We start from the raw sequence: 19788 nt of genomic DNA on the forward strand, positions 1-19788 counted from the left end.
TCACCAATCAAAGCCTTCCAACCGCTCCAGAGATGGAAAAATAAACAAAAAGTTATTGGTCTTGGAAAATGACGAACCCAGTTCCATAAAAAAAAAAAAGAAAAGTTGGCATCACCTGTAGAATTGTTGTCAGGATTTTTTTTGTTTTTTTTTTTTGCATAAAAATGAGTCCCCCAAAAAACAAAGGCAGACTGATGATTTTTGTTTTCATAATTTCACCCCACTTGGCATTCTTCTCTCATCTTCCAGCACATTATATTATAAATGGACAGTGTCCTCCAAAAGCACAGCTCGTCCTAGAGATGCCATAGCCCTCGTACAGCTATGGGGAAGGAAGAAAATAGGACGCAGAAATAAGGCTAGTCTGGTAGTGACTGGAGAGCCGGATGCTGCCCGGCCGGGGATCTGCCGCTCTGCCCCGCTCGCCCTAATCAGACCCTTATAGCCAGTCTGCGGTGTGACATGTTGGGTCTAATGGAAGTCAGATTTTCGGTGGCCTCCACTAGTGATGCAGGAATATGATCTGTTCAGTAATGGTGGGCACCTGTCTGCCATAGATACGTTCTGGACTCGTGTGGGGCAACTTGCTGCAGCAGAAAGCCCCCTGACTGTTCTCTTACCACCGGAAACCGAGCAAGGAGAAGCCCAAACCCTGAACATGGCGCCCGGCTTCCTAGGTGTCCCCTGCCCCAGGGCCTCTTGGTACATAGCAGTCTTTGCTTGTCATGTGCAGTCCCATGTAAAAAAGTCCAGATTTTACTTGCGCTTCTTCCAGTAATACACAGCAGCCGTGTAAACACATTAAGCCTATGTGCACACGTTCAGGAATTCATGCAGAAAATTCCTGTGGAAATCCGGACAATTCTGCCAGATTTCCGCATGAAATCCGCATGCGTTTTTTTGTGCGTTTTTGACGCGTTTTTTGCGCGGTTTTTCCCAGACACTTCCCAATGCATTAGACAGTGGGAAAACCGCGAAAAAAAACGCAAAATTAACGAGCAGGTTCATTATTTTTCCGCAATGCTTTTTTTCATGCGGAAAAACGCACATCATATGCACAGAAATTGCGGATTTCATAAAAAATGATAGGATGCTTGATGTATGCAGATTATTTGCGGTTTTATAGCGTTTTTACAGCGCAAAAACGCTAAAAAACCGAAAATAATCTGCAACGTGTGCACATAGCCTAAAAGGAAGTTGTAAATCATTGGGGGCGACTTCTGAGACCCTATTCGGGGGCTTTTGGCCCCTCTTGTGGAGCGTGCAGATCTCCGAACTTTACACATGCCTATAAGGCTGTCGGTTTGGGTGCGGAGGCTCGCGGGCGTCCTGGGCTTTGTGGTCCGTATACAGACGGATGCTGCAGGGACCGGGCCGTGTGTTGGGTATAATGGCCGCTGACGTCGCTGTAGGTCGTGGCCAGCACAGACTACGTTTCCATCATCTCGGTGCGGGCTCATCATCCGTCTGTCGTCGTCCTCAGCAGGCAGAGGTTATGCACAGATCGGTGGGAGCCTTCTCGCCTCTTCTTTGTACAGATGGAGGACATCTGCTGCGAGTGGTGACACTTCTCCAGCTGGGAGCCTGGCCAGCCCTTACAGAAGCATTGTGCCCGGCCCGTAATGATCTGCCGGCTCCTGCTAGCTCACCCAGGGCTGCTCGGCCTCTTTCTGTCTCGTTCCCACCTGTTTCTATCTGTTACTCATCTCCATCACAAATGGATTTACCCCCCCAGCAGACAATGGTGTATATGAGGCCGTGTTCCCATACAGAGGGTCCCAGGATGTGATCTTTAGGGGCTGGGAATATTTTCCATAATTCCTTTCTGTATGCCCCACTTGGGGGGAGGCGAGGGTCTTCCTCCAGCTCCAGATGGGCCATTCAAGGGTCCTTTTCCAAGCTGTAGTACAACCACAAGACCCCTTATATTAAAGCCTGGCCATATTATGCCCATGTGACTTCTTCTTCAGGATTAATTTTTCTTCTGATTTTTAAGAATCCAAATGCAGAATGTTTCCCACCCTCTGCCCCCATGACAACACTTCCCGTCACTGCTCGTTTAGCCCCGGCGTCAATGGATGCGGTATAAATTCCCATCGTCAATGCAAAACTTTTCTGTGTGTTAACCGGGATAACCGTAGAGCAGCAATTGGCAACTTGCTGTTGTGAAACTACAACTCTCAGCACGCCCTGACAGCATCGATAAGGGCACAGTACTGGTAACGGATCCCAGTCCTATCTGGAGCCCCACGGGCCAGAGCGTTGGCAGCTCGGGGGGTCTCCTCTGTGACCTCCATGTGTCGTCTTGGCATAAAAACTTGAATTCATGCCATCAATGGGATGTGGTGAAACTACATGGCCTAGAGAGGGTTAATTCGACATTGGTCACATGTGGCCTGGCAGCAGCCGTAGTGCTGTAAAGTGAGACCACCTATCTGTAGGCTGTAACCATGGAGACGCATGGGAAACGACAGACCTGTGTACACTAAACGGATACTTTTGGCAGAATTGATTTTTTTGTTTGTTTGTTTTCGCAATTAAGGTTTTAGTTTGTAACGGACGTTGGATCATTCATTGGAAAAATTAATAAAAATGATATGCAATATACAATGAAAGATAATGACTTGGTTCTCACATTTTTGTCCATCCTGTCCCCTCCAGCCCGTCGCTGAGCCCATCCCAATATGCAGTTTTTGTCTGGGAACCAAGGAACATAATCGAGAAAAGAAACCAGAGGAGCTCATATCGTGCGCGGACTGCGGGAACAGCGGTAAGTCTCCTCCCGGGTGGGACCTTCTTCTCCGTTGGGCCGCAATGTTTTCCCTTTTTCAGGTCCCACTCAATTTGATGATCTGTTCCTCTAAAAAGGGAACCTGTCAGCAAAAAAAAACTATTTGCAAGGAAAATCCCATTTTATACATTTGCAGTTGCCCAATGGGAAGAGTGGCTACAGGGAGAAAGCAAAGTTCTGTTTTCCTGGCAGCCGTCACTTCCAGTCATGGCTGTAATCAATGTGACCGCTGAGTGCCAACATCCCGCTGTATCGTATGTGTGCAGCGAGGGATGTCGGTGCTGACTGATTGCAGCCTCCGCACCTCCCCGATGACCGGAAACAAGCGGCTGCAGGGAGGATATAACTTCTTTTTTTGCCCTGCAGGTAATACTGTTTTGAGGAACAAATTCTTTTTAATGCATCAAAATAAGTACAAGCCATCGATGTCCGATTTTCCCTCCCCCCCCCCATTGTGCCCAAATTGGAAGGGAACGTGCCTTTATAGCAACCCAATTGCATGTTGCAGGCGGACTAGCCTCCTCTAGTGACGGCACTTTGCAGACCAGCTGCAGCGGTCTCTAATATTAGCTCAGTATTTCGAAGCCTTAAGTGAATATTCATACAGAATTTTTTTTTTTTTTTTTTAAATGCTGACTTTGAAGCGGATCCTTAAAAAAACCTTTGGTGTGAAAGTCTTCCAAGTGTCTCTATGGTGTAATAGTCTAATTGTGCCACCAGGTGGCTCTGTAATCCAGGATATCAGGCGGTCGCTTTACTAACCTGCTGGAAAGAGACTTTATAGCCTTCCAGGGAGAAAGGAGAACTGTTTAACCCCTCGTGGTATCTCGAATTGCAAGGTGACGATGGGAGCAGTAGGTTAGAAGGGGGGTGTTCAGTATTTCACAATTCACTTGAGTGGCTCTAAAGTGGCAAACTGTGTCAGCAACGCTTTTATTTTGGTGTAAATTGTTTTAATTCCCCACAAAGTGTGCATATTCCTGAAATTTAGAGGGGATCCTACCTCTGGGCCCCTCCGGGAAGTCTAAATACGAAGGACCAGCAGGATGGATTGAGCGCTGCTTTAGGTGGCTGGGGCGCGGCGCCGGTCCCCAAGGTCAGACCCCTCTGATGATACCATTACAGAATGTTTTGGCGATACACCATCGTTTTAGGAGATGACGGGTCTATCCTTGGAATGACCGACTGTGGCATTCTGACTATTTCCCGGGCTGACTTTTCTTTTCACTCTTCCTTCTTAGGTCACCCGTCCTGTCTCAAGTTCTCTCCTGAGCTTACAATACGTGTTAAAGCCCTGCGCTGGCAGTGTATTGAATGCAAGACTTGCAGTTCGTGCCGCGACCAGGGCAAAAATGCTGTAAGTCCTTCCATGGTGTTAATACGAGCAATACTATACAGGTCCAGTTAACGTTACTTTTGTGGATCTGTGACTCCGGTACCACAAGCACCAGCATGCATTGGTATGATCCATAAGGTGGTATTCTGATTTTTTATTTATTTTTTTTCTTTGTATACTCTTCATAGGACAATATGCTATTCTGTGACTCGTGTGACCGAGGCTTTCACATGGAGTGCTGTGAGCCGCCTCTTACAAGAATGCCGAAAGGTAAGGATCCCCTTCCTCAGGGATGAACCTGCATTTGAACCTTCCATAAAGGGACCCAAAGACCCCTCTGCCGCACAAATACGGACCTTTAAAGGGCGTCCCTCTTCTTATATGACCGTCCCCCCAAGTAACATTTAAGCCTATACTCGCTGTTCCAGCAATGTCGGTACCAGGTCATGTGAGCACTGCAGCCAGTCAGCGGCCCCTGATTGACTGCAGTGGTGGTGAAACATAACAAGACAGGGAGCCAGTGCTGGAGGAGATTATAAGCTTTTCTTACTTTTCTCCGGGGTCCCGGACGTTGAATAAAAAGTTTTCCTATAGTGCACAGCCTGTTTTTATATGCAGTCATATGTCGTGCTGACGTCTGTTCTTCTGTCGCAGGCATGTGGATATGTCAGATCTGTCGACCTCGGAAGAAAGGTAGGAAGTTACTTCACAAGAAGGCTGCACAGATTCGGAGGCGTTACACTAACCCCATCGGGCGCCCTAAGAATCGATTAAAGAAGCAGAGTGCAACGTAAGTGTCCTCCGCCCGCACTCCGCGGACATCCGGACGGATCTTCTCGGACCATTGGAAATGTCGTTGACCTGTTAATTTGCGTTATAGGACTAAAGTCCCCTTCGGAAAAGGCCGTGGCGGAAAAGGCAGAGGAAGGAAGCGCAAGTTGTCATTGTGTACGTCCTCGTCGTCCGAAGATGACTGCCGGGGGTCGGGGCGGTCGCATGGCTTCGGCTCGTCCGTACCCTTCAACAAAAAGACAAAAGGTCTTATCGATGGGCTGACCAAGTTTTTCACCCCCTCTCCCGATGGCCGCAAGGCACGGGCAGAGGCACTGGACTATTCCTTACAGCGTTCACGCAAAAGAGGACCCCGGAAATCGGGGCAGGCAGATTGGGGTGAGGCGGAAGGCTGGTGGGGCCGTAATAAAGAATACGTGATTGTGTATATGGTCTGCAGCCTCTGACACTTGGTTTCTGACGCGGAGCCTTGTCTTCATTACTTCCAGACAATCATGACGATGGGGACGACCATCTGGGAATGATTTCGGACAAAGAAATTGAGCTCTTTGAAGACATCCAGCAGCAGGCACTGGAGGTAGGGGTTTTGGGGTGTCCAGTCTTCTGCGTGGCCCACATGACTTTGTATGCTTTCTATCATGACTTCCCAGTGTTGCTGGTCATCAGGAGGAACATGCACAACACACATGTCTGCCGAACCATGGTGACCGCTCTCTCCAGACTCGTACACCGAAACACTCCTCTTACGGCTGCTTATCTGAGGACAAAAACCAGACACGTCAGATCCTTAACACCCCCCGACATGTCTGTCTGGGCGAGAGCCCGGCGGAGGCCCCAATACCTATACTGTCAGCCGATTCCACCGACGTTAGTCACAACTGAAGCCTGTAATGGCCAGGAGATCTCGGCGGCGCTGCTATCAGTCATTTGGGAATATATATGAAACGACTACATGGCAGGTAGTTAAATTGTTAAATGTCCCAGCGCCAAGGTCAGACAATGACTCCGACGTGCAGGTCTGGTGGCCGGCAGGTTGCATGACACTTGCATCATGCTTTCCTTGCACAGATCAGCAGGTTTTTTTTTTTTCAAATCATTTCTGGACTGCTTGCCTAAGTTCCCGGTGTTACGCTGTCGGCTTTACAGGTAGCGGGTCTGGGTCACTGTCCTGGTCTGCAGCTGGTTAACTGAAGCGTCCCTGCGGCTGATCCCAGCTGTGACTGTACCCACAGGAGGCCTCGGTGCTGCTGTCACCTAGGCACGGCCTGCACGGGGAGGGAGCAGGGAGGAGAGCGCCCAGGGGAAGGAGAGACAAACAAGTGCGCGGAGCAGAGCACTAAAAAAGGGGAGGGCAGTGACGGCACCTCAGGTGCCCCCGACCCCACGTAGCACACAGAAGTATGTGCAAGCAGCTGTATTGGAGTCCTGGGACCACGCTGACCCTGGGCATTCAGCTGGAGGAAGGTTTGGGCAAAGAAGTCACAACCCAGTCTGCCATCGCTCAGGTTAGTGAAGTCTTTTCACGTTCTGCCCTGCTGGTAGCAAAGTACATGACGTGGCATGTCAGATCCATCGCTGCAGTTTTAGCTGTGACTTTTCCTAACTCACACAGTGTCTCCTTCAGAGGGTAGACGACTTTACCAAAAAAATAGTTTTTATATTTCTAGGTACCTGTAACACTTCCTTAGTGCCTTGCGCTTTCCTTTTGGTCTCTGACTTTCTTTTCCTCGTTTTTCCTTTTGCAGAGAGTTGGTGTCAGCGGCCCCCCGGACGCTCAGGTTCGTTGCCCATCAGTGATAGAATTTGGAAAATATGAAATTCAGACGTGGTACTCGTCTCCGTACCCACAGGAGTACACAAGGTGGGTGCAGCTCAGCCGGTTATAAGTATTGGTGACGGCACCCCAGGCGTGAGAGAGAAATTATACTAAAAAAATACCGTATATGATTTCTTTAATTAATGTTTGTACATTGTAGATGTGCGTGTATAATTGTATATTATCCAGGCACATTATATTCTCACTTGCCGTAGTATTATATTATTACCGCTCTCTTTTTTTTTTTTTTTTTTTTTTTTAGGCTTCCCAAGTTGTACCTATGTGAATTTTGCCTCCGTTACATGAAAAGTCAAACCATGCTACAGCAGCACAAGAAAAAATGTGGCTGGTTCCATCCGCCGGCCAACGAAATCTACCGCAAGGACAGCCTCTCCGTCTTTGAGGTAACCAGCGCCGTACAGTTACACTGCCACTCACATTCTTCATGGCAGTTGGATCTTCTGTTGTGCCGCCATATTGTTGTTTTGTTTTTTTCTGCAGCCATGACCGGTATTTTTAGGGGTTAGCTATGTAATTGCATTTCTTTATTTCTGACTTTAGGTGGACGGGAAAGTGAGTACGATCTACTGCCAAAATCTCTGCCTTCTGGCCAAGCTCTTCCTGGACCACAAGACCCTGTATTATGACGTCGAGCCCTTCCTCTTCTACGTGCTAACGCAGAATGACGCTAAAGGATGTCATCTGGTCGGATATTTCTCCAAGGTGAGTTGGATGCCGGCGGCTAAGCTCTTCTTTTTTTTTTTTTTTTCTGGAGTCTTGGCGCTCTTGACTGCTGATTGGTAAAAGTAGGTTACACAAGATTGTAGCTCGTGTGCGGGGACAATATGGCCGTGTCACTGTGACCTCCACACGTTGTGCTGCAGACCGCACCTGCATCCGTGCCGCCTGATCTGGAGCCCATGTAGGAGATCACTGGTGATAAATATCCACGTGTCCGCTATTGTTCTATGGAAACGTGGAATTTCCGGATGGAGATTACCAGATTTGTCTTTTGTTTTACGTTCAAGTTTGCTCCTCAAAAAGGCATTTCCAACTTTCTATTACTGCTAAAGTGTCACCGTCAGAATGGAGAGTACAGTTCAACGTCCACGGGCCGCGACCTTACATACACGTGCACAGCAGAGCAGGGGTTGTCATTTGGCACAAGGAGGTCTCTGCACATCGTCTGTAGGATACGTGGCTGGAAGGATACAGGATATGCCTCCGTGTAGTCATATAGTGGCGGATGTCGCACGGTGTCCCCCTTTAGTACATTTTTCTCTTGCTGATGGTCTTGAGTAGTCACGTATTGGTGAATGTCGCTTAGGGCAGCCATTGTAATGTATAGATATACTATTATTTTTTTTCTTTTCTCCTGGTTTCCTTCTGTATAGGACAGTGCTGTGTTTTCTACTTTTCACGAAAAGGTGTACTAAAGCTTACCGCCCCATACACTCTTATTGGCCGCCAGTGTGCACTGAGCCTACGGCCTCGTTCAGACGTCCGTGTTTTTCATTTATGGAGCATGTAACCATTAGGGTATGTGCGCACGTTGTGGATCCCATTGTGGATTTTTCCGCTGAATCCGCAGGTAAAACGCCCTGCATTTTACCTGCAGATTCCCTGTAGATATTCTGCAGATTTTGTGCTGATTTCGCTTGCTTTTTTACACTTGCAGATTCCTATAAAGGAATAGGTGTAAACCGCTGCGGAATCCGCATAAAGAATTGACATGCTGCGGAAAATAAACCACAGCGTTTCCACGCGGAATGTTCCGCAGCATGTGCACTGCGGATTTGGTTTTCCATAGGTTTACATGGCACTGTACACCACATGGAAAACTGCTGCGAATCCGCAGTATCAAATCCGCAACGTGTGCACAGACCCTTATCATTTATATGCCTGCTCACATATCCGCTGTTGACCTGAGTAATGGATCAAACGTGCCAATATATCTCTAGCTTGAGAAATCTCCCTTCAGTTTTACCCCAAATTATAGAAAACCCCCCCACAATCATGTAGGTATCTTGTAGGATTACGTTTTAAGGCTTTTTCTTGGGCGAACACCTCGATGACGCATACATAGTACAGTACTAGTGGCTGATCGCTCCGTCTGTATAGCTGCGTTCTGCATCGTGGGAGCCTTTATTTCTGGTCCTGATTGCCAGGAATCGGAGACCCGGGATCAGCCATTAATAAAATGTCACATGTACAGGCCATTTAGTGCTTGGCTTTGGAAGACCCTGTTGATTTCTAGTCTTACAATATTCATCCCCCCGAGTATACGATATTACTGACATATTCCTTCAGGCCCCTGCGGTGGGGTTTCCTGCGAGTGCTGATGACACAGGCTTGCAATTGTCTGAACATTAATAGTGTGTAGAATGGCGTATCTCGTCTGTTACCACTCAGGGGGCAGGATCTCTCCGTGGATTGTGTTTGGGGTCTTGTGAGTGGGAAATTTCACAGGATGATCCCGGACGTTGATGCAAAGCTACAAAGGTCCTTCCTGTGCTGTCCTTTCCGTACGTTAGCTCCATGATCAGACTGTTCATTAGGATTCCTTCCCTTTTAGAAGGTTCTTTTAGGAATCGGTCATCACCCCTTTATGTTAATCGGGCGCGCGTTATTTCTGGATAAGGAGATGAGAGGCGCCAATTATCACATCTCCAGATGAGGGGCTCTTCAATCTGCAGGTACAGGCCACCTGTCTAATGCATTTGCAGCGGTGTGTGCGTCCCCGGACTTATCTGTAGTTGTCATGTCATGGACCCGGCTGTACATATTGATGCAGGAGACCCTCCACTCCCTTTTTATTGGGGTCCTCTGCACCCCAACCCCATGAAGTCATCTCTGCCTGCTTTCTTTCATGTATGTTAGTGTTCGGCACATAGTCACAGCAGATAGGAGTCCTGCTTAACTACTGTGTACAACCATCGCTTTCCTATGGGGGGACATGCATTTTTTGGGGGGTGTCCTGATCGGCCGGGTGGTTGTCTGCTTTAACCTCGCTTTGTCTCTTGGTTTCTTCTCAGGAGAAGCACTGCCAACAAAAGTACAACGTGTCCTGCATCATGATCCTTCCCCAATACCAGAGAAAAGGATACGGCCGCTTCCTCATAGACTTCAGTAAGGAGCAGAAGCCGCACTGGCCTGTCCGAAATCTGAGACCCGAGCACGGCAGGCTCTCTACTTTCCGCTGCAGCTGCTTCTTCCTCATTAATGTCTCGTCTTTCTTGATTGCCCCCTTAAGGTTACCTTTTGTCTAAACGAGAAGGCCAAGCCGGGTCTCCAGAGAAGCCCCTGTCCGATCTCGGCCGCCTGTCGTACATGGCTTATTGGAAGAGCGTAGTGCTGGAGTGTCTGCACCACAATCGTGAGCGGCAGCTGAGCATCAGCAAACTCACCAAACTGACTGGCATCTGTCCTCAGGACATTGCGGCCACCCTGCACCAGTTGCACATGATTGAATTGCGAGGGGACCGGTAAGATATACCTATATATACATTTTTTTTTTCTTCTCCCCATCTTGATCGATGTGCGTACATATTAATATATACCCTTTATGTCTGGATAGCTTCGTGCTGGTGCGACGAGAGCAGCAGATCCAGACGCACATGAGCAGACTACAATCCCGGCCTCGGCAAGTGGAGGTAGACCCCGAAGCTCTGAGGTGGACCCCCGTCATTGTCAGCAACTCTGTCGTTTCTGACGGCGATGTGGAGTCCGAGGACGATGAAGATGAGACCAGAAGACAGTCAAACAATGACAGCATGGTAAGTATCCAAGGCGAACGCGACCACCTTCTTAACGGACAGTCCTGTATGGGACCACTCGATTTAGCTGGGTTCATAGGAAAAATAGAAAGCAAAAAATAAATCCTTCTGCAGCCAGTTACTGTCTTGTACGACACTAGAATGATTGTCTGCAGCAGTCACTTGGGTGTAGGGTAAGAAATGATGAAGGATTCAGCAGGTAATTTTTTTTTTTTTTTTTTTAATTATTATTATTTTATATTAACCCCTTTAAAACATCATTACTATTTTGGACATTGGCCTTAGAATATGCAAGCAGTGTCCGGTCCGCAGGGACATGACTTCCGACACACCGGCCAATCAGCCGATTGTCGGAGCAGCTGTAGTTTGGGGAGTCTCTTGTCATTTACTAGCCATGGCTCTGTACATTTTGCGGTCACCCCGCCTGATATTGCAGTTCACTCCCGAGCTAAATTGTATAGAGCAGGGGTTTTCCCGAGGGGCCACATGAGAGACCATGACTGTTGTGGAGGGCCGAACCAATAGCTTGAAATTAATTCTACTCAATATTATTTGTATCATTTAATATTGAGCATAATTAAGTATGCGGACACCCCCCTTTTTATCTTTGAATCCAAGTACAGCCCTTTCTGTATATCGTATGAACCCCCCCCCCCCCCCCCACAGCCCCTTATGTGCAGAAGAGCCCCACACAGCCTCCCTATATACAGCATGAGCCCCACACACCCTCCCTATATACTGCATGAGCCCCACACAGCCTCCCTATATACAGCATGAGCCCCACACAGCCTCCCTATATACAGCATGAGCCCCACACACCCTCCCTATATACAGCATGAGCCCCCCACAGCCTCCCCATATACAGCATGAGCCCCCACAGCCTCCCCATATACAGCATGAGCCCCACACAGACTCCCGATATACAGCATGAACCCCACACAGACTCCCGATATACTGCATGAGCCCCACATATCCTCCCTATATACAGCATGAGCCCCACATATCCTCCCTATATACAGCATGAGCCCCACACACCCTCCCTATATACAGCATGAGCCCCACACACCCTCCCTATATACAGCATGAGCCCCACACAGCCTTCCTATATACAGCATGAGCCCCACACACCCTCCCTATATACAGCATGAGCCCCACACAGCCTCCCTATATACAGCATGAGCCCCACACAGCCTCCCTATATACAGCATGAGCCCCACACAGCCTCCCTATCTACAGCATGAGCACCACACACCCTTTCTATATACAGCATGAACCCCACACAGCCTCCCTATATACAGCATGAGCCCCACACACCCTCCGTATATACAGCATGAGCCCCACACACCCTTTCTATATACAGCATGAACCCCACACAGCCTCCCGATATACAGCATGAGCCCCACATAGCCTCCCGATATACAGCATGAACCCCACACAGCCTCCTTATATACAGCATGAGCCCCACACACCCTCCGTATATACAGCATGAACCCCACACACCCTTTCTATATACAGCATGAACCCCACACAGCCTCCCTATATACAGCATGAGCCCCACACACCCTCCCTATATACAGCATGAGCCCCACACACCCTCCCTATATACAGCATGAGCCCCACACAGCCTCCCGATATACAGCATGAGCCCCACACAGCCTCCCGATATACAGCATGAGCCCCACATAGCCTCCCGATATACAGCATGAGCCCCACATAGCCTCCCTATATACAGCATGAGCCCCACACACCCTCCCTATATACAGCATGAGCCCCACACACCCTCCCTATATACAGCATGAGCCCCACACAGCCTCCCGATATACAGCATGAGCCCCACACACCCTCCCTATATACAGCATGAGCCCCACACAGCCTCCCGATATACAGCATGAGCCCCACACACCCTCCCTATATACAGCATGAGCCCCACACAGCCTTCCTATATACAGCATGAGCCCCACACAGCCTCCCTATATACAGCATGAGCCCCACACAGCCTCCCGATATACAGCATGAGCCCCACATAGCCTCCCGATATACAGCATGAGCCCCACATAGCCTCCCTATATACAGCATGAGCCCCACACACCCTCCCTATATACAGCATGAGCCCCACACAGCCTCCCTATATACAGCATGAGCCCCACACAGCCTCCCGATATACAGCATGAGCCCCACACACCCTCCCGATATACAGCATGAGCCCCACACAGCCTCCCGATATACAGCATGAGCCCCACATAGCCTCCCTATATACAGCATGAGCCCCACATAGCCTCCCGATATACAGCATGAATCCCACACAGCCTCTTTATATACAGCATGAGCCCCACACACCCTCCGTATATACAGCATGAGCCCCACACACCCTCCGTATATACAGCATGAGCACCACACACCCTTTCTATATACAGCATGAACCCCACACAGCCTCCCTATATACAGCATGAGCCCCACATAGCCTCCCTATATACAGCATGAGCCCCACATAGCCTCCCGATATACAGCATGAGCCCCACACAGCCTCCCGATATACAGCATGAGCCCCACACAGCCTCCCGATATACAGCATGAGCCCCACACAGCCTCCCGATATACAGCATGAGCCCCACACAGCCTCCCTATATACAGCATGAGCCCCACACACCCTCCCTATATACAGCATGAGCCCCACACACCCTCCCTATATACAGCATGAGCCCCACACACCCTCCCTATATACAGCATGAGCCCCACACACCCTCCCTATATACAGCATGAGCCCCACACACCCTCCCTATATACAGCATGAGCCCCACACACCCTCCCTATATACAGCATGAGCCCCACACAGCCTCCCGATATACAGCATGAGCCCCACATAGCCTCCCGATATACAGCATGAACCCCACACAGCCTCCTTATATACAGCATGAGCCCCACACACCCTCCGTATATACAGCATGAACCCCACACACCCTTTCTATATACAGCATGAACCCCACACAGCCTCCCTATATACAGCATGAGCCCCACACACCCTCCCTATATACAGCATGAGCCCCACACACCCTCCCTATATACAGCATGAGCCCCACACAGCCTCCCTATATACAGCATGAGCCCCACACAGCCTCCCGATATACAGCATGAGCCCCACATAGCCTCCCGATATACAGCATGAGCCCCACATAGCCTCCCTATATACAGCATGAGCCCCACACACCCTCCCTATATACAGCATGAGCCCCACACACCCTCCCTATATACAGCATGAGCCCCACACAGCCTCCCGATATACAGCATGAGCCCCACACACCCTCCCTATATACAGCATGAGCCCCACACAGCCTCCCGATATACAGCATGAGCCCCACACACCCTCCCTATATACAGCATGAGCCCCACACAGCCTTCCTATATACAGCATGAGCCCCACACAGCCTCCCTATATACAGCATGAGCCCCACACAGCCTCCCGATATACAGCATGAGCCCCACATAGCCTCCCGATATACAGCATGAGCCCCACATAGCCTCCCTATATACAGCATGAGCCCCACACACCCTCCCTATATACAGCATGAGCCCCACACAGCCTCCCTATATACAGCATGAGCCCCACACAGCCTCCCGATATACAGCATGAGCCCCACACACCCTCCCGATATACAGCATGAGCCCCACACAGCCTCCCGATATACAGCATGAGCCCCACATAGCCTCCCTATATACAGCATGAGCCCCACATAGCCTCCCGATATACAGCATGAACCCCACACAGCCTCTTTATATACAGCATGAGCCCCACACACCCTCCGTATATACAGCATGAGCCCCACACACCCTCCGTATATACAGCATGAGCACCACACACCCTTTCTATATACAGCATGAACCCCACACAGCCTCCCTATATACAGCATGAGCCCCACATAGCCTCCCTATATACAGCATGAGCCCCACATAGCCTCCCGATATACAGCATGAGCCCCACACAGCCTCCCGATATACAGCATGAGCCCCACACAGCCTCCCGATATACAGCATGAGCCCCACACAGCCTCCCGATATACAGCATGAGCCCCACACAGCCTCCCTATATACAGCATGAGCCCCACACACCCTCCCTATATACAGCATGAGCCCCACACACCCTCCCTATATACAGCATGAGCCCCACACACCCTCCCTATATACAGCATGAGCCCCACACACCCTCCCTATATACAGCATGAGCCCCACACACCCTCCCTATATACAGCATGAGCCCCACACACCCTCCCTATATACAGCATGAGCCCCACACACCCTCCCTATATACAGCATGAGCCCCACACACCCTCCCTATATACAGCATGAGCCCCACACAGCCTCCCGATATACAGCATGAGCCCCACATAGCCTCCCGATATACAGCATATGTGCTGCATGTCGCCCCCATAGAATCCCCATGCGCTGCATGTCGCCCCAATAGAATCCCCATGCGCTGCATGTCACCCCCATAGAATCCCCAACAAAAAAACCACATACTCACCTCAGTCCCATTCCCCGGCGCTCTGCTTCTGTTGCTGCCTCTGTTGTGCTGCCTCTGGTGCGCTGACTCTCCGGTGCGCTGACTCTCTGGCGGTACACAGCTGTTGTGATGAAATTACGTCATCGTGTCAGCTGTTTCACACGCTGATTGGTGGATGAAGTGGCCCCTCCTCCACTAGTGCTGACTGCGCCTAGGGAGATAACAGAGACAGCGAGCGGGTGGGCACGGTGCGGCCCACGGACCTCTAGTTTCCAGCCCCACGACTGTCTCGGTCCACGGGCCGGACTGAGACAACCAGAGGGTTGGATGTGACCCGCAGGCCGCACTTTGCCCAGGTCTGGTATAGAGCCATGTCTGGTTAATAATGGAGATGCATGGAAGTCCACACCCCACCATCCAATACATGTAACCTATCCAGGGCAGGCCAGTAATATTAGACCCCCGGAAACATCATATGTAGCTGTACTTGTGTCCCTTACGTGTGAGATATAAACCTGTCATTTTCTCCCCAGCAGCCAGTGTTGAGAAGCATGACCCTGGAGTTCAAAGAAAGGGACACGTGTTATGTTCTGGAGAAGAAGAGTCCGGCAGCTTGTCCCGTCAGTCCGGCATCTCCAGAGCCCCGTTTCCCACATCCTTGTCAATTCCAAGACTTAATATGCAGCTTGCCTGTTAACACTCGGCCAACAGGACGGGGGCGGCGAGGAAGGCGTGGAAGGAGGGGTCGAGCGCCCTGCTCTGCTTCCAACCGGAGCGCTGACCTGTTGCGGTTACTGGCAAGAGAAGTCCCCGGACCTCCCAAACGTACCGGAGTACGCGGGCGCTCTGGCTCTCGCAGGGGGCGGCTGAAAAGACTGGCAGACTCGGTGCTGCGGAGGGACTTCCTGGAACATCAGCAAAGGCTTTCCCAGCGCTATGAGACCGAGCGTCCTCAGCTGAGACGGTTTAGCGAGAGCAGCGAAGATGAGGAGGACGAGGAGAACCACAGCCTGCGATCAGACTCCCCACCGATCCTAACAAAGCCCATGTTGAAACGGAAGGTGAGAAGACATTTGCTGCGTTGGTGCATGTTCTCAGATTCGTTCTCTTGGTGACTAATGGGGGTAATGTAGGAAAACCCTTATGATCAGCTACACTTAATATTTTATATTTTGTTCTACCCCTTTTCTCCTTCCAGAAACCTGGACCTCATAGAAAAAGACGTGTGCGGAGGCGCAAGCACCATCACAACAGCAGCGTGGTTACAGAAACCATCTCTGAGACCACTCAGGTTCTGGATGAACCATTTGACGACTCTGACTCGGAGCGTCCGATGCCAACACTGGAGCCTGAAGAAGAAAGCAAAGGCCGTCGTGCCAGCTTACCACCGGATTACTTCTCCTACCTCCCCCCACACCCATTTCTAAGACGAAGCCGCCAATTAGGCAAAACCAGATCAAGCAGTCAACAGCTTCAAGGTCAGTTTTTAACGTCTAGTTTGTGTGAGATGTTACATTTTACAGTGTTACGTGGAAAATCGAATACCATTGTATGGCAATTCTGTCATTCCAGTGTCGTCATCAGTACAACCACCTCCTGCAAACCTGAGACCCTCAGAGGAAGCAGTCACAGTGCCGGATCCTAATCCTCCACCTCCTGTAAAGAAGAAAGGGTGGCCGAAGGGCAAGAGCAGAAAACCTCTTCACTGGAAAAAGCGACCTGGACGCAAACCAGGTTTTAAGCTGAAGCGAGATCCCCCTCCAGAACCAGCACCTACTCCTCCGGCTCCTTCAAGACCAGGGCGCAAGCCCAGGGTTAGGGAGGAACCACCGCCGCTTCCTGCAGAAGAGAAGGTCCCTGAGGTAAAGGAACCCGAAGAGGAGGTTGAGGCAACGGTGGTAGATACAAAAGCTAATGAAGAAGAGGAGACAGCCATTGCTACCGTGCCGCCAGCATCACCTTCGGAAAGCAGCAGCAGTACCAGCAGCAGTGAGGTTTCCTCCCGTGAACCTGAAACCCATCCAGCGTCTCCAGAACCCCAGAGGCAGCCTGTGGAAGAACTCCAACCTATCCCTGAGGAAGCAGAGCCAGAAGAGGAGGAGGAAGAGAGGGCGACTGACGAAAAAGAGGCTGTAGCAGTACCAGCATCTAACCAGCAAGAAGACCATGATGCAGATGATGAGGATGAAGGAGTAAAAGAGGCAGATGAAAGGGAACCGCTACAACAGGACCCTGTGAACGAGGAAGCGGAGCAACAAGAGACGAGCTTGGGAAGTAGCGAAGAGGAAGACAAGGCTGATGGTGAACAGGAAACAAGCGAAGGCAACGATCAGCCGCCTTGTCTTGAAGAAGAAAACAGCCCAGAAAAGGTAGAGGAGGAACCCAAAGAGGAGGAGGAAGACGAAGAAGAGGAGGAAGAGGAAGGTGAAGAAGAAATCCCTCACACAGAACTTGATTTAGAGACTGTACAAGCAGTGCAATCATTGACCCAGGAAGAAGGGAGCGAGCGGGATGATGGGGCCTATGGGGATTGTGAGGATGAGACCCTGACAGCTTGCCAGACTTTGCAGAGTTTTACGGCGGCAGAGGACGACCCGCAGCTGGGTTTGTCAGATGAGTGCCATCCCTCTGCTCACGACAGCCCAATCTCCTCTGTTCACTCTCACCCTAGTCAGTCAGTGCGGTCAGCAAGCAGCCCGAGTGTGCCTCCAGCTCTGGAGAATAATGGGACAGGCGGGTACCCTCAGATCAGCCCAGACGCGGGCTCCCTCTCTGCCCCATCTATGCAGAATCTGGAAACGACCAGTCCAATGATGGATGTGCCCTCGGTGTCGGACCATTCGCAGCAAGTGGTGGACAGCGGCTTCAGCGACTTGGGCAGCATTGAGAGCACAACTGAAAACTATGAAAATCCCAGCAGTTATGACTCCAGCATGGGGGGTGGCAGCATTTCCTCGCAGAGCAGCTGTTCCTATGCCAATGGGGGAAACGGCAGCGGAGCTGGCGGGCTGCCCTCCTCCGCCAGCTTGGTACAGAATGGTTGTGCCGTGAGCCAGCAAATGGCTGGAATGGCAAGCATGTTACAGACAACCCAGGCTTGTAGCATAAAATCTCCGCAGAGTTGTGCCTCCGAACGTCCTCCCAGCAGCAGCGGTAACAACCAGCCGCCACCACCGCCCCCTCCACCGCCGCCATTGCCCCCACAGCAGCCACAGCCGCCGCCCCAGCAGCAGCCGCCGATGTCACAGTGCAGCATGAACAACAGCTTTGGCCCCTCACCCATGATCATGGAGATACCGGACCAGAGCAACGGCGGCAATCTCAGCATCTACCCCGGGGATTTTGGGGCCGGCGGCTACTCCCAGCCCTCGGCCACTTTCAGCCTGGCAAAGTTGCAGCAGCTTACCAACACTATCATGGACACTCATCCTATGCCTTACAGCCACGCTCCGGCCGTCACCTCCTATGCAAACAGCGTGTCCCTTTCAAATCCGGGCTTGTCCCAGCTCACGTCTTCACACCCGTTGGCGGGGACACCCCAAGCACAAGCCACCATGACCCCACCTCCTGCTATGAACCTACTTTCGTGTAATATGTCAGCGGGCAACCTTGGCATCTCCCATAGCCAGCGTATCCAGAGTCAAATGCCCGTCAAGGGGCACATCTCTATCCGCTCCAAATCTGCGCCTCTCCCTGCTGCACCATCCCCTCACCAGCAGCAGTTGTATGGGCGCAGCACGCCAGGTATGCAGCCCGCTACCCGAGCACTCGCCGTCCAGCGGAGCATGAACATGGGAGTCAATCTTATGCCCACCTCACCGTATAATGTCAACACCATGAACCCTTTGAATGCCATGGGTGGCTACCGCATGTCCCAACCTATGGTCAACAGTTCTTATCACAGCAATGCGGCCTATATGAACCAGACAACACAATACCCCATGCAAGTTGGCATGGGCATGATGGGTGCCCAGGCCTATACCCAGCAACCTATGCAGCCGAACCCCCATGGAAATATGATGTACACACCTCCTCCTCACCACTCCTATATGAATTCCCCTCCCGTCCCGAAACAAACTCTCAACTCCCCCTATATGAGGAGATGAGGGGGGCACCGGATCCACCCAAAAAAGATGCCCTCCTGCCCCTCGTCTTCTTGCAGACTATAAATACGGCCTTTTATACTGACAGGACTTTTATCCCCCTGTTCCTTATATCCCTTTGCTGTAGATTTAATATTATGTTTTTTTTTTTTTTTTTTTAATTATTATTTTATTTCCAACCCTTGCAAAAAAATATATATATAATTTTCCTGTTTTTTTTCTGTAGAAAGAATTTTCTTTTTTTTTTTTTCCCCTCAATTTCTTTCACTCTCCAGTTTATACAAAAAGCGTCGGTGGATTTATTTTATTTGAAGCCCTTCCTTTTTTTTTTTTTTTTAAAGAAAAAATCTAAAAAACTACAGACAAAAAAACAGTTTTAGCGGGAAAAAAAAATCGCACGGAAATAGGAAGTTTGACAAATCTCATTTTTAGAAATCAAGTTTAAAAGAAAAAAAAATAGAAAGACAAAAAAAATAAAAAATATGTAACCCTGTAGCCTTATTCCGCTGTGGGCTTTTCACTGAGCCGCGGCAACTGTCCACATTAACCGTGCGTCCGCTGCATTTTTTTTTTTTTTGGCTCATTGTTTCCAATTTTTAGGATGGGGTTTGAAGGGAGAAAACACTTAAAAATGGCTCTTAGGTGTGGCAGAGGGGCATTAAGCACATACATAGAGGTA

General features: G+C 50.2%; 1 protein-coding gene across 2 annotated transcripts in view; it reads left to right on the forward strand.

The window, feature by feature from the left end:
* The window catches only part of KAT6A (lysine acetyltransferase 6A), a 35432-nt gene extending 15880 nt beyond the window's left edge, over positions 1 to 19552 (forward strand). Inside the window, exons 3-17 of one of the 2 annotated variants that reach the window (XM_069766912.1) lie at positions 2662 to 2770; positions 4033 to 4148; positions 4316 to 4397; positions 4782 to 4917; positions 5008 to 5297; positions 5408 to 5496; positions 6665 to 6780; positions 6998 to 7139; positions 7297 to 7458; positions 9771 to 9864; positions 9989 to 10220; positions 10313 to 10511; positions 15540 to 16067; positions 16205 to 16484; positions 16579 to 19552. In XM_069766912.1, the coding sequence (XP_069623013.1) occupies positions 2662 to 2770; positions 4033 to 4148; positions 4316 to 4397; positions 4782 to 4917; positions 5008 to 5297; positions 5408 to 5496; positions 6665 to 6780; positions 6998 to 7139; positions 7297 to 7458; positions 9771 to 9864; positions 9989 to 10220; positions 10313 to 10511; positions 15540 to 16067; positions 16205 to 16484; positions 16579 to 19112 (5109 nt within the window). In that variant the 3' untranslated portion in view covers positions 19113 to 19552. The remainder of the gene's footprint in view (positions 1 to 2661; positions 2771 to 4032; positions 4149 to 4315; positions 4398 to 4781; positions 4918 to 5007; positions 5298 to 5407; positions 5497 to 6664; positions 6781 to 6997; positions 7140 to 7296; positions 7459 to 9770; positions 9865 to 9988; positions 10221 to 10312; positions 10512 to 15539; positions 16068 to 16204; positions 16485 to 16578) is intronic. The other variant, XM_069766913.1, reaches the window with a different exon arrangement.
* The last annotated feature ends 236 nt before the right edge of the window (positions 19553 to 19788 follow it).

The sequence above is a fragment of the Ranitomeya imitator genome, chromosome 4, assembly GCF_032444005.1.
Source record: "Ranitomeya imitator isolate aRanImi1 chromosome 4, aRanImi1.pri, whole genome shotgun sequence".
Taxonomy (NCBI): Eukaryota; Metazoa; Chordata; class Amphibia; order Anura; family Dendrobatidae; genus Ranitomeya; species Ranitomeya imitator.